The sequence below is a fragment of the Lineus longissimus genome, chromosome 2, assembly GCF_910592395.1.
Source record: "Lineus longissimus chromosome 2, tnLinLong1.2, whole genome shotgun sequence".
Lineage (NCBI taxonomy): Eukaryota > Metazoa > Nemertea > Pilidiophora > Heteronemertea > Lineidae > Lineus > Lineus longissimus.
This window is the reverse complement of record NC_088309.1, coordinates 1,062,579-1,074,589: the sequence shown is the minus strand read 5'-3', so window position 1 is coordinate 1,074,589 and position 12,011 is coordinate 1,062,579. Positions and strand designations below refer to the sequence as shown.

Genomic DNA, 12,011 nt, shown 5'->3' with positions numbered 1-12,011 from the left:
ATACAATCCAAGTTTGAGAACAGCTGTCTATTTCTACAGAAATCATACCGAGTAGGAGAGATTTTCAGCCAGAACGAATATGCGCTACCTGGAGGTTTTTATGCATCGGCCAACAAAATCCTTGTCCCTTTCCCGAAATGATGTCCCCCGATTCTCTGTGTTAGCACTCTAGCAGGAACCCGGGCAGAAACGCATGTGATTTTCGTTTGACCTTCTGACTAACATGAATGGCAACTGAAAAAGTGAAAGGATCGCATATTTGAGTAAAATTCTATTCAAATGCGACAATATCGCGAACAATTGACCAAACAGTTTTTAAACAGTAATTCCCTGACAGATTCAACAACTGATAAAACAGCCTGTTGTGCTCGCGCGTATTCAGTACTGGAGGCGATGGCTATTGGACGAACAGGCCCAATCGATGATGTATGGTTGAAAAGCCCGTTTAATATTGTCCGTATCGATAGTGGCACAATAACCAATAGATGAGTATCATAAGCTGAGGTGGCGTCGTCACAGCGTTGCTGGCGACAATGTTTACAAAAGCTGTCCTGAAAAGATGAAGAAAGGGAACTTGTCTTCCTGTAATGCTGTCCTTTTTCATAAAACTAGGATGAATACTTCGTACATTGTAGGAATTGTAGTTGTGAAATAGTTTTGTTGGAATCGAGAGGGAAAAAGACGTATTGGATTGATTCTCATTCTGATAAGTAAGGATTGTAAGATCAATGCGATTATGAAATAGTGGTTTGAAGAAACATGTGGAAATACATCAACGATTGAACTCATGAAAAATGTGTGTGCACTATTAATACTCTGACAGTTTGCTGCTCGCTGCTCGCCCATTTCAAAATGATAGGTAGATATATATAAGGGCAGTTGCTCCTGCTTAGGCATATTTACGGTAAGTCAACAATGAGGAGGATTTCGCCCCTCATTTTACAGTCGTGTTCAAGGTTGTATGCCTATAGCCTCTGATCCAGGGGGCGATTTTAGCTTACGACAAGGTTGCGACAGCATGCGATTGACTGAAATTGACGAAATTGGCGAAACAAAGCGCATGAGACTGTTTCGGATAGCATAGATGGTAGGGCTATCCATGTTTTTCAGCCGGGCGTGGCGTTTGACCACAACTTGTGACTGACTAACTCCCATTCATCGGTTCGCTTGAACATGTGCGCCAACTTGGCTGTCATCGTCATGTAGGACCGGTTGGACAGGGCGTACCTCATTTCAGTTTTCTATCATTGGCTTCGATCAAGCGTTGCTGCTGTCCCAACACTTTCTCTTTCCAATACGTTTTTCGTTTGCAGATACTAGAACAGAGAAAAATTACGAAAGATGTATCACTTCAACGAACTTAATCAGTCAATCTAACCATGACTGTTGAAGCGAAATAGGAACTTTGAAAATTGAATGTATTTAGAAGAAAACGGACAAGAAGAATTCTTTATACAATTTCCAACCGGCAAATCAATATATTGTTGTATGATGCATTATGAGTAAACCGGGCACAGTTCATAATAAGCCTTGTCACAGGTGTTACTCGTGTATCAAAGAATGGCACGCCACCCCCAAGGCGCGCATAGACTTACTGTATATCAGGCCTATAGAGCATCGGTCAGATAACGGCTGCTGATTCAACAAGACGGGACAACTCATGGTCCATTCTATCGCTGCTTTTAGCATTTTCGCGATCTCACGATAATTATGATTTCCGAAGCAATGATCTACAGCACGGAGTGATTAATGGAACCAATGGCCCATCACGAGTCGTTGATCATCAGAGCTGAGACCAAGTTAATATTTACCTTCAAACACGTGAAATGCGAGACGGTCAAACATAATTGATTAATTTGTTAACACAAGCGAATGGTTGGCGTTCAACTCGTAGCGATGACAACTCAAATAGGTACGCCAGACTCCGAGTAGGGACGAGTATACAAAGGGAGTCCCGGTGTAGCAGTCTAAAATGTCCCCCTGGAACAAGTCTCCGTCGCTATTTTACGGTGAACGATTTAGGTGTGGTCATATAGAGACCACGAACGTAAATACCTCTTGCCAAAATCTTTACTTTGCAAGATAAAACTGTACATATTAAGTTACGTTACTCGCCGAAGTCGGATTCACTAGGCCAATAAACCCAATTGGCGCATAACCGTAGTGTCACTCATAAACGCTCATCCCGCCTTTGGGGAGGAATACTCTCTGAAGAAAATCACCTCAAAGTGCAGAGCGAACGCTGAAGAAGAAGAAGAAGTTACGTTACAACTAGCATAGATCCATGCAGCCAGTATGATACGGACTGTGTATTCTTTCATCCACAGTTCGTCCTCGTCCGCATACACCAGTTGTTTCCCCCGCCCCGTCACCATGGCTATTAATTGTTCCTGGTCACATCTGCGATTATATCCGGTGAACATTTTTCATTCTATTCAAATCATTTCTCCACTGCATCAAAAGCAAATTACCCGAGGTAAATAGGTTTTGGAGGTCAATTTCAACATTTAATTAGTCATGACAGTAGTTAGCGCGGTTGGTGCTTTTAAATGGCAGCTCGAGCTGGTCCGTCCTCGAAAAAGTCCTCCTCCCCTGGCACTTGATCGTTCATTTCGTTATAGCGCCGAGTGTTGGCCTGAAGTGATCAGGATGCTGTCATCCTGGCATAACCAATGGTTTTACTTCGCCTGTTGATGACGTATATAAGAGTAAAAAGGCCTTATCTCAGGATGGGATGGTGATGGACTCTCTTGAATAGGACTCGGAATGCACTATAAAAGCAAGGGTACCGGAAGGGCGTCCAGGCGTAAGGTAGCTCACCGAAAGAACATTTGAAAAAAGTGACCCCACGGTGATTCGATCCCGGGACGCTGGGTGCGTAGGCCAATGCCATATCCATTAGGCCACGGGAACTTCTTGAAGAGAGTGCAAGCGTGATCTTACATGTGGACCTTTCGTATTGACCTGAGATGATTCGTCTTAAAATTCGTCACCCAAGTGTAGTAAACGAATTCAGATGCAAAGGTTGCCAAACGCCATTTCGAAAAAAATTGATATAATTATGGTGAAATGAAGCCGACAGTACATGTATATACCCTTAAAACCTTTCTATGCATTGTAAGGAAATGCGAATTTTGCATTTCAACAAGGTTATGCAGTTTCGCCTGTCCATGGTCAACTTCCTTTCATCATGATTTTAAGCGTCCTAAAACTGTTCACAATTTGAGATAAGGTTGAGTGAATGTTAAAAAAGAATCTCTCAATGGTATTTAAAATGGATCAAGACATTTCAGGTAGATCACAAAATGTATTGAATACGAATAGCTGAGTACAAGTACATGCGCTCTAGTTTATAAACATCTTATGAAAGCTGAGGATGTTTTCGGATATCGGCCTTTTAGCACCGGTGAATAAACGGTTAGACAACTCCAGTTTCAGGTATATAAGTACATGTACATGTACTTTCAAGATTTTTCGTTTTACTTTTTGAGGTATCATTCTCAAATTGCCTTCGATTTCGCAGTGACCATTCGTAGTAACCATTCTGACATCGCAATCTATCTATATCAACGATTAATTGAACACTAATTACATCAAGTGCCTATAGTTGAGAAACTCAAAATGATTTCTCAAATTACTTACAAAATACTTATCGAAGTCTTACTCATGCCCTTGGACAGGATCAATAACTTGGATATGAAAAGAGATACGGGTGTACAACCATCCTATAGGATACAGGTTTTTGATACTCCTGCCTCGTATACACAAAATATCGAGAGGCGGAGTATATTGAAAATCACTGTTTGTGTCAGAATGGTGTACAACGAGACTACACACATTTTGTCAACCAACGGTTCAACAGGCATGATGATCATTTATTTGTTTACTGGTCACCATGGCGACACTTAATCGGTCCACTGTAGCTGGAATGAATGATTTTCAATTTCATTTTTATATTGGTGCGGGTAATAGCAATGATTGTGGAAAGATTTCGCTGATAAACTGGTCCATTAAGTAGTGACAGGTTGTAAATTCAAATATTGCCCAACTGAACGGCCTTATAACATTTGTTTTAAGAATGCCCAGGGGCAGGGGGATGTATAACGCTGAGAGTGCGTCAACACTCCCTGGAGGAATGGCGCAAACCAGCATGTTTCAGACTATAATATGTATACCTCGGATCTGTACTATTCGACAGGAAGTTTCTATCATCCAAATAAAAATGATCAAAACCATAATGCTTAGTTCTCAACATACTCATGGTGGCTCAATTGTGTCTTTACAGGCGTCTAATACTTAATTATTCCATTGATTGTAAAAGACAGTGTGGTCTTCAATGACGAATTACTCAGAACCGCTGATCTCCCTGTCGGTGCTAATTCTCGTGGTGCTACACAATGCTCAAGGTAAGAAACCTAACAAGATATATACCCGGTGTACGACTTAGAAAAATAGGTCGGGATTCTCAATCCTTCTTTCAATCTATTGATAACAATTTAAACAAAACCTGGTGTTACCAGATAACCGTTTGTTCTCAACCTTACATGTCCATGTATTTCAAATCATATTGAAAAGTGAACAATTTTAACTGGGCTGGAGGGGTTGTATATTTCAGATTTAGGACGAGGCTGGGAGAAATTCAAGCTGTTTTGTAGCGTTAGTCCAGGATGCCCCCTTTCAGCTCACACAAACCATGACCCCCCCCCGATCTCGTTTTTTTCTCTCGCTATGTCCTTTTTAAAATGTAAAATAGGGTAAGGGTCGATAGCATGACACCAACAGCCTCTTGTTGCTGTACAGGACCAGTCACTTTGACACTATTGGCAACTTACAAATACGACGTTCGTCCAGTACGATAGCCTTAGAAATAGCCCAGGCGACTTCCAACAGGCCTTTTACACGCATGTGATGTTCCTTTTCAGGCCAGTTTTTTGTGACATTTTATACTGGATCCATTGCCATGCAACCAGGCTCACAACTTACAATTAAGATAACATATTATGTTGGAGATGACATCAAGAAGAATTACGATCACGGTTTTGCACCTATCGACACAAACAATAAATTCAATATCAACGGGTTAGTAAAATTTCTTTGTCCTCTTGACATCGTTTTTATTCGTCGTCGATCTTAACGAATTCTTTCATTTTCAAGCTTCTTCGAAAGTAACCGTGTTTAGAGTTCTGTGAGCTAAGTACAGTTCATACTGATCGGGACCGGAGTCTCATACTCTGATCAAGTGCTAGGGCAGACTTGATCAAGGGGCGTGCCACTGCCAGCCTCCAGGCAACACATCCAATGCCCAGTATTCCTCATCAGGTATCTGTAAATTGGGGTATTTTCAAGAGTGTTCCCTCGAGGTATGTTTATATTCGTATCTCACTATGATGTCTACTGGACCTTCCTGCTCTCTGCGTGGTCTTCCACATGACAGACTACGCATCTCTTGCCCATGCCTGTAAATTTCATTCCAGTGTCAACCAGTTCATAGTGTACGCTAATAGAGGTACGAAGTTCTTCCACACGATAGACATCAATTTTACACCGCAGAATATAAATGGACAATGGTTGCTGATAAAGGTGGGTGACGACTAACCTCAGATCAAGGCGTTGTGACATTCTCAAGCCCGAAATAATCTGAGGAAGAACACTTTTACCTTATGATTTTCATTCATGCTTTTCTTATGATTATTTTCATATCGGTCTCGATTTTCCCTCGTAATGATACAAGGAGGTGTATGACCTCATCTATGACAAATGGTATCCACCGAACCAGGTTAATTCTTGACCCAACTAGCCACTAAATAGTGGTGTTTGTTTATCCGCAGGTCAAAGTGGAATATGGTTCTACTTCCCATGAATTCCCATGCGATTGTACATTTTCTTCTACCAGTACCAGCCGCCAGTTGAGGCAAACGCGTAAGTATCAAAAGTTGGCCATATCCGAATATCAGGGTACCGCGGGTGTATACGTCACGGCGTGGTTCTTTGTGTACATTTTGAATGTCGGATTCACAATGTAACACATAGATCTAATGACTCTCTGAACGTGATCATAAATCTCTAGTTTGAGCTCACTGAGTTTTCTCAAATTTAGCTCCAATCCAATCGCCGTCAACCAAAACTGTATGCAAAATGTTAATTGTAAGAGCGATGAAGGCAACTACATGTATAGTCAGTGGCAAATGATAGAACTTAAGTATCGGTCTGGTCAGTTGTAGTGCTCATCAAGTGAGTCTATCTATTCGTTATTTCTTTATGTTTAAATCCATTTCAGTACAAGGAGCTTGGACCACGACAGACGACCACCTGCCCTGTAAAAGAAAAAACCCGCTATGTTCGTGTCCGATCGGTGATATTATCATCAACGTCAGTCCACCCATCACCGGGTGCAGCGGGAGGCAGGACAAAGTCAGATATTGCACGAACCCCGCCCCGCAGAATGGAGGCCTACTCTGCCTCACGGATAAGGGAGTAAGAGCGGAGGTGCTGATAACGGCAAAGGACAAAGACTGTGATATCCATTGCACCAGTAAGTGGAAATTCGGTGTACTACATGTAGTTTGCTGTATTTCACCGAATAGAAGAGTGCACGGCGTGAAAACAGACTCCCATGATTACAACCCATTATATCTCAAAATGTCTGCTTCTCTGATAATTTGAGAATTCTCAGAGTCTTGGCCTATGATATTGTCTATATCATGTGTAAATCATAAACATTACTCCTAATTGGTTTTGCCTGAGCGTATACGTACAAAGGTCGGTGTCCAGTACGTAAGTAGGCCTATACCCGAAAGATCATGCACTTTCCAGTCTTGGCCCCTTGATTACACCAGAAGAAGTTGTACATTAACCTAAAACGTACATGTATTTATTTCTGCAAAATTATCGTAAAACCGTCCCGCCTTATTCGCGTTTTCTCTCATTTCGCGCTTGCCGTTTAGTTCTTTCACCCTCGATTCATGTCGTTTTGACGACTGTTTCCATTTCACCCTGTAGCTGCCACGGATCGAGGTTTGTACACAACGATTATTTTTCTCCTCTGTTGAAATAAAGGGATTTTCGATAAATTTCCTTGGTGGTAAAAGAGTTCGTTCCCGGCAATTCTTGACCTTCTCCTCGTCGCATGGTGGCCTATGTAGCGGTGCGAGTTGTGTTGTGTTATAAGGTATAACGGTAGCTTTGGCGGTGTCAAGTTTTGGTTTCGAATTCGATTTATCAGGCTTGTTCAACATTACATCCACAATGAAATATCTCTCCCCCCCCCCCCTCATTTCAGAGGTTTTCCGAAATGTTACCTTTTGTACGCGATACCCTTTTACTCCTTGTTCCTTCCTCTCGATTCTTTCTTACAATCTGGAATTGTCGAAAATATGCAAACAGAAAATGTATCTATATCACCGGCCGTTTGGAACTATATAAAGATCATGTCATGATGTATAAAGATGATATTGGTAACAAGTCAGGGTTGAATATTCATCGAAGGGTAGAAAACCGTGCTCTTGTTCTCTGAACCAGCATTATCCATTTTTTGTTATTAGTATCGTCGGGTGGTTTTGTAGAAGTACGACAAAATACGACAAAAATACAACAAAAAAACTTCATTCAGAAGTTTATCATCGCTGCAGCGCTAGCCTTTTGGCAAGCATTCACAGTATCTCCTTATTCTTTTGATGCATTGTAGTCGATGGTGCCTGGGGAAATTGGGGAGCGTGGAGCGCTTGCGATGTAACTTGTGGCAACGGTGTACGCCTCAGGAAAAGATTATGCGACAACCCAAAACCACACGGAGGAGGAGAGTTTTGCCCTGGTCGGAACAGTGAACCTCAACAATGTAGTGTCGTCCCGTGTAACGGTATGTATGCTACCAAGAATAAATAAAGAGCTGTTCTTGATATTACCATTACGACTGACCTTGCCTAAATGAAATGTCTGAGATCTGAGATATGAGCGCCCCGCCCCGTAACGAGCGATTGAGATCGCTTGGATTTAGAGCACCTTTTTTAGAGCACCTTTTTAGAGCACCTTTTTTTTGCCCTGCAGGGTAAAATTGATACAACAGGTGGCAGCACAGACGTTTGGCCAACTGCTTGCAGCCGCACTACGCTGATGACAGATCGGCTTGGCAGTTGCACTTTCCTCTCAATTGTGTTTTTGTATTTCCGTCAGATGGGACAGGTACTCAAACCAGTGGAAACAGTGGAACTACCACCCAAACCAGTGGAGGTACTGGGACGACAACCCAAACTAGTGGAAACAGTGGAACTACCACCCAAACCAGTGGAGGTACTGGGACTAGTACCACTCAAACCAGTGGAGGTACAGGGACTACCACTCAAACCAGTGGAAACAGTGGAACTACCACCCAAACCAGTGGAGGTACTGGGACAAGTACCACTCAAACCAGTGGAGGTACAGGGACTACCACTCAAACCAGTGGAAACAGTGGAACTACCACCCAAACCAGTGGAGGTACAGGGACTACAACCCAAACTAGTGGAAACAGTGGAACTACCACCCAAACCAGTGGAGGTACTGGGACTACCACTCAAACCAGTGGAGGTACAGGGACTACTACTCAAACCAGTGGAAACAGTGGAACTACCACCCAAACCAGTGGAGGTACTGGGACTACCACTCAAACCAGTGGAGGTACAGGGACTTCTACTCAAACCAGTGGAAACAGTGGAACTACCACCCAAACCAGTGGAGGTACTGGGACTACCACTCAAACCAGTGGAGGTACTGGGACTACGACTCAAACCAGTGGTAGCAGTGGAACTACTTCGAAAACTACTGGAACTATCAACCCAACTGCCACAACTGGTACAAGTACACAGACCTCTTCCACATCAGGCCAAACCTCAACACAGACGGGAGGAGGAGGGACAACCAGTGAAACCAGTAAAACACACACAAGTACCTCTTCAACGTCAACGCTGCAATCGAGTGGCTGGACAGGCTCGACCCGACCAAGTACGGGAACCACCTCCACTGATGGTGGTTCATCATCAAGTCAGACAGGTACTTGTGGCATTTCCCAAAATGAACGTCTAATTACACTAACTTTTCTATCCGCAACGGCGACTAACCCTGATCTAATATAACCAACCTTTTTAGCTGATTCGAATCCAGAATCCTTTTTGGTGAGACTTTTCTTTGGTGAGTACAAGACGAGAGCTGTGGACTGCTCAAAAATGGACTCCTTTGCATCGCAGGAATGGGTTCACATCTGCTTCAAGCTGCAGTCAGCAAGGGGAATACTAAACATCGGACCACAGCGAGATACCACATAGTTTGTTGATGTCCTCACCTTCCGGAGTCTACACCATCATTTCATGTGAAAAAAGGTAGGCCTTTGAGGCCCTACGCCAACTTCTGATCATAACAATATGCTCTCTGAACTTCAGGTTCAATATCTCCAACTGCTTCAACAACAGCGCCTACTGCTTTAGTTTGTTCCAACGCGAACGACTACTACTGCCAGACCGGCTCCGTGTGCGTGCCGCGGAATCAACTCTGCGACAGCAAACTCGACTGCCCGAATGGGAACGACGAGAAAGGATGCTCCGGGTCAGGCAAGGAAGAAGACATGTTTCACAACATCGGTAAGGGCACGAGCTCCGCCTTGTTGAAATCAAATTTTCGTTTCCTTACATTTTGATCGGGAACAAGATCGGCAGGCGACTGTATACCGGGTCACAAGCCTAAATTAAAAGTAGCCTATTGTGTTATTGTTACTCATAGTGAAACCCGTCGTTGTCGCCAGCGGGTTCATGTCACACGAAACCACAAAAGTCCATCTGGTGAGAATATCTCGACTGGTCTTTCACGGTAATTGATCTTCATTGAGCTAATTTTTGTCATGATAGTGTTCTTCCATTTCAGCTCTTACAATCGTTGTGACCTTGGTTACCCTGGTCGCAGCTCAGATGGTTATTGCCGCAGTAGCTTACACATTTTATGCCAATGTCTAACCGATTCCAAAAAATCTTGGGCTTTCCTCTCAATCTGTTTGATACCTCATCCTTGGTGTCTGGTCATCTTCTTGGTTATATTTTACAAGTCTCACCATGTATCCTACCTTCCTTCATTCCAGTCCTCCCCATCCTCGTCACCCTGATAGTCCTGGTGGTGATATGCATTATCATTGTGGTGGTGGCATGCCTACTGCGGCGGAGAAACCTCATGAGGGCCCAGGTAAAGCCGGCGCCGGACAAGCTGGCCAAGCCACCTTCCCAAACTCCTTCCTCACGCTCATCGTTGTCGCCAGGCCCGACCATGAACGGGGGTCCGCGAACGCCACTCATACCGCCCATGTCCACGGAAAGCGCGTTGACTCCCAAGACACCAAGGAAAGACTATGCACCGTATATTATTCAGTTGCCAAACGGTGAAGTGTATCATCCGACGTAGAGGCCGAAATGGTACTTTTATAAAGCATCGAACATATCATCCATGGCGTAGACTATGTATGTTTAGAAATGGACTCCGGACAAAACGTCTCTGCCAAGGGAGAGAAGAAGTATGGTTGTGACGTCTTAATGCGGTAGCTGCTTGCTTGTTTTCATACCTGCGACTCCTCCATTCGGTATGCTCCGATGTGCCGCCGGATACGTTTTTCATGTGTACCGGTTGGCCGATATATGTTCCAACGAAATCTTCAAGACGAGTCTTTGTGGTGGTGGTTGCGCAAAATTATATATATTTTTGTACATTTTATACATAATGACAAGTGCCTTTGATAGTTGTGTTAGTCTTCAAATAAACTTGTGCTTTTGGGACAATATCAGTTTCATCGAGAAAAACTTTACGTCATCATATATTTATTTTAGACTTACTGGGAGTCGATATCATGCTGAGCAGCTAGATCTGGAAACCGCTCGCGATCAAGCTCTGCCGACACGTGGCCGAATGTACACTCCGCATTTTACACATGTGCGATATCTCCCGATATCAAGTGATGTCTCACCAAATGACGGAGAACATTATGAATTCATCGTTCAAATCAACTAGGACATGGACAGACGTGAGCCCTTTTGCGCAAACCTATTTTAAGAAATGACATGGGTATACCGAGACTGTGGTGAAGAGGCCAAACATGGCCGGTCGTCGAATCAACGCGTGTGCAGCAAAATAGCTCGTTTTGGCGACAACACGCCGTTCGGGGATCCTTGCCTGACTGCTCACGTGTCTAGACATTATGTAAATATGGATATCATTGTAACATATACTTGTTAGTAAATTATTTTGTATTTATGAGACTCGTTGTTTTCTTGTAGTTTTGTTGGCTCTGTTGATAATGAATATATAGCACAAGTAAAACGCAACCATGGCCCAGTAAGATCAAGAATCAATCGGTCAGTCAATAGATCGATCTCTAAATCAATCATATTCCTTCTGCTACGTAGACTAGCCGCTCCTTGTGAAAGACAAGGAACCGCACCCCTGGTTGTGAAAGGCCAGGCGCGGGGTTGTGAGAGACAAGGGTCTATTCCTTCTGCTACACCAGCCACAGTTTGAGCGAGACACGGGACTGTTATTCCTGCTTAATCCACCTGCTTCACCAGCGACATGTTGTGAGGGACAGGGGACTATTCCTCCTGCTACTCCAGCCACAGGTTGTGAGAGATAGGGGACTATTCCTCCTCCTACATCAGCCACAGTTTGTGAAAGATAGAGGACAAGTACTCCTGCCATAGGTGGTGAAAGACAGATCGCGATTCCTCCTTCACCAGCCACAGGACACGAAAGACAGGGGACTATTCCTCCTGCTACACCATTGACCAGCCACCGATTGTGAAAGACGGGACTGCTCCTGCCACATGATGTTGTGAAAGAACAGAGGACCCCAAACATCAAAATTAGGTCACCCACTGAAAGCTTACATGGGTCAAGATTGGTTGACCACCACTGGCACCCACGACCTGACCAACAGTGGTGATGTCCTTGGGATAAGTGGACCACTGGGGGCTGTGGCTGCCCAACACTCATTTGCCACCAGAGGCCCA

General features: G+C 43.8%; 1 protein-coding gene across 8 annotated transcripts; it reads left to right on the top strand.

The window, feature by feature from the left end:
• The first annotated feature begins 408 nt into the window (after window positions 1-408).
• Window positions 409-11,262, top strand: LOC135500376 (mucin-5AC-like). 8 transcript variants are annotated; one of them, XM_064791868.1, is made up of 12 exons: window positions 409-904; window positions 4,286-4,406; window positions 4,923-5,079; window positions 5,475-5,580; window positions 5,829-5,919; window positions 6,278-6,532; window positions 7,000-7,014; window positions 7,685-7,855; window positions 8,170-8,226; window positions 8,320-9,024; window positions 9,411-9,608; window positions 10,100-11,262. In XM_064791868.1, exons 2-12 carry the CDS (start codon window positions 4,337-4,339, stop codon window positions 10,414-10,416), a joined length of 2,142 nt encoding a protein of 713 aa, XP_064647938.1. In that variant the 5' UTR covers window positions 409-904; window positions 4,286-4,336; the 3' UTR covers window positions 10,417-11,262. The 8 variants fall into 8 exon arrangements, with proteins under 8 accessions (XP_064647938.1, XP_064647921.1, XP_064647930.1 ...); XM_064791851.1 differs by having other exon boundaries at window positions 8,170-8,379; window positions 8,413-9,024; XM_064791860.1 differs by having other exon boundaries at window positions 8,170-8,906; window positions 9,000-9,024.
• Window positions 11,263-12,011: the final 749 nt, after the last annotated feature.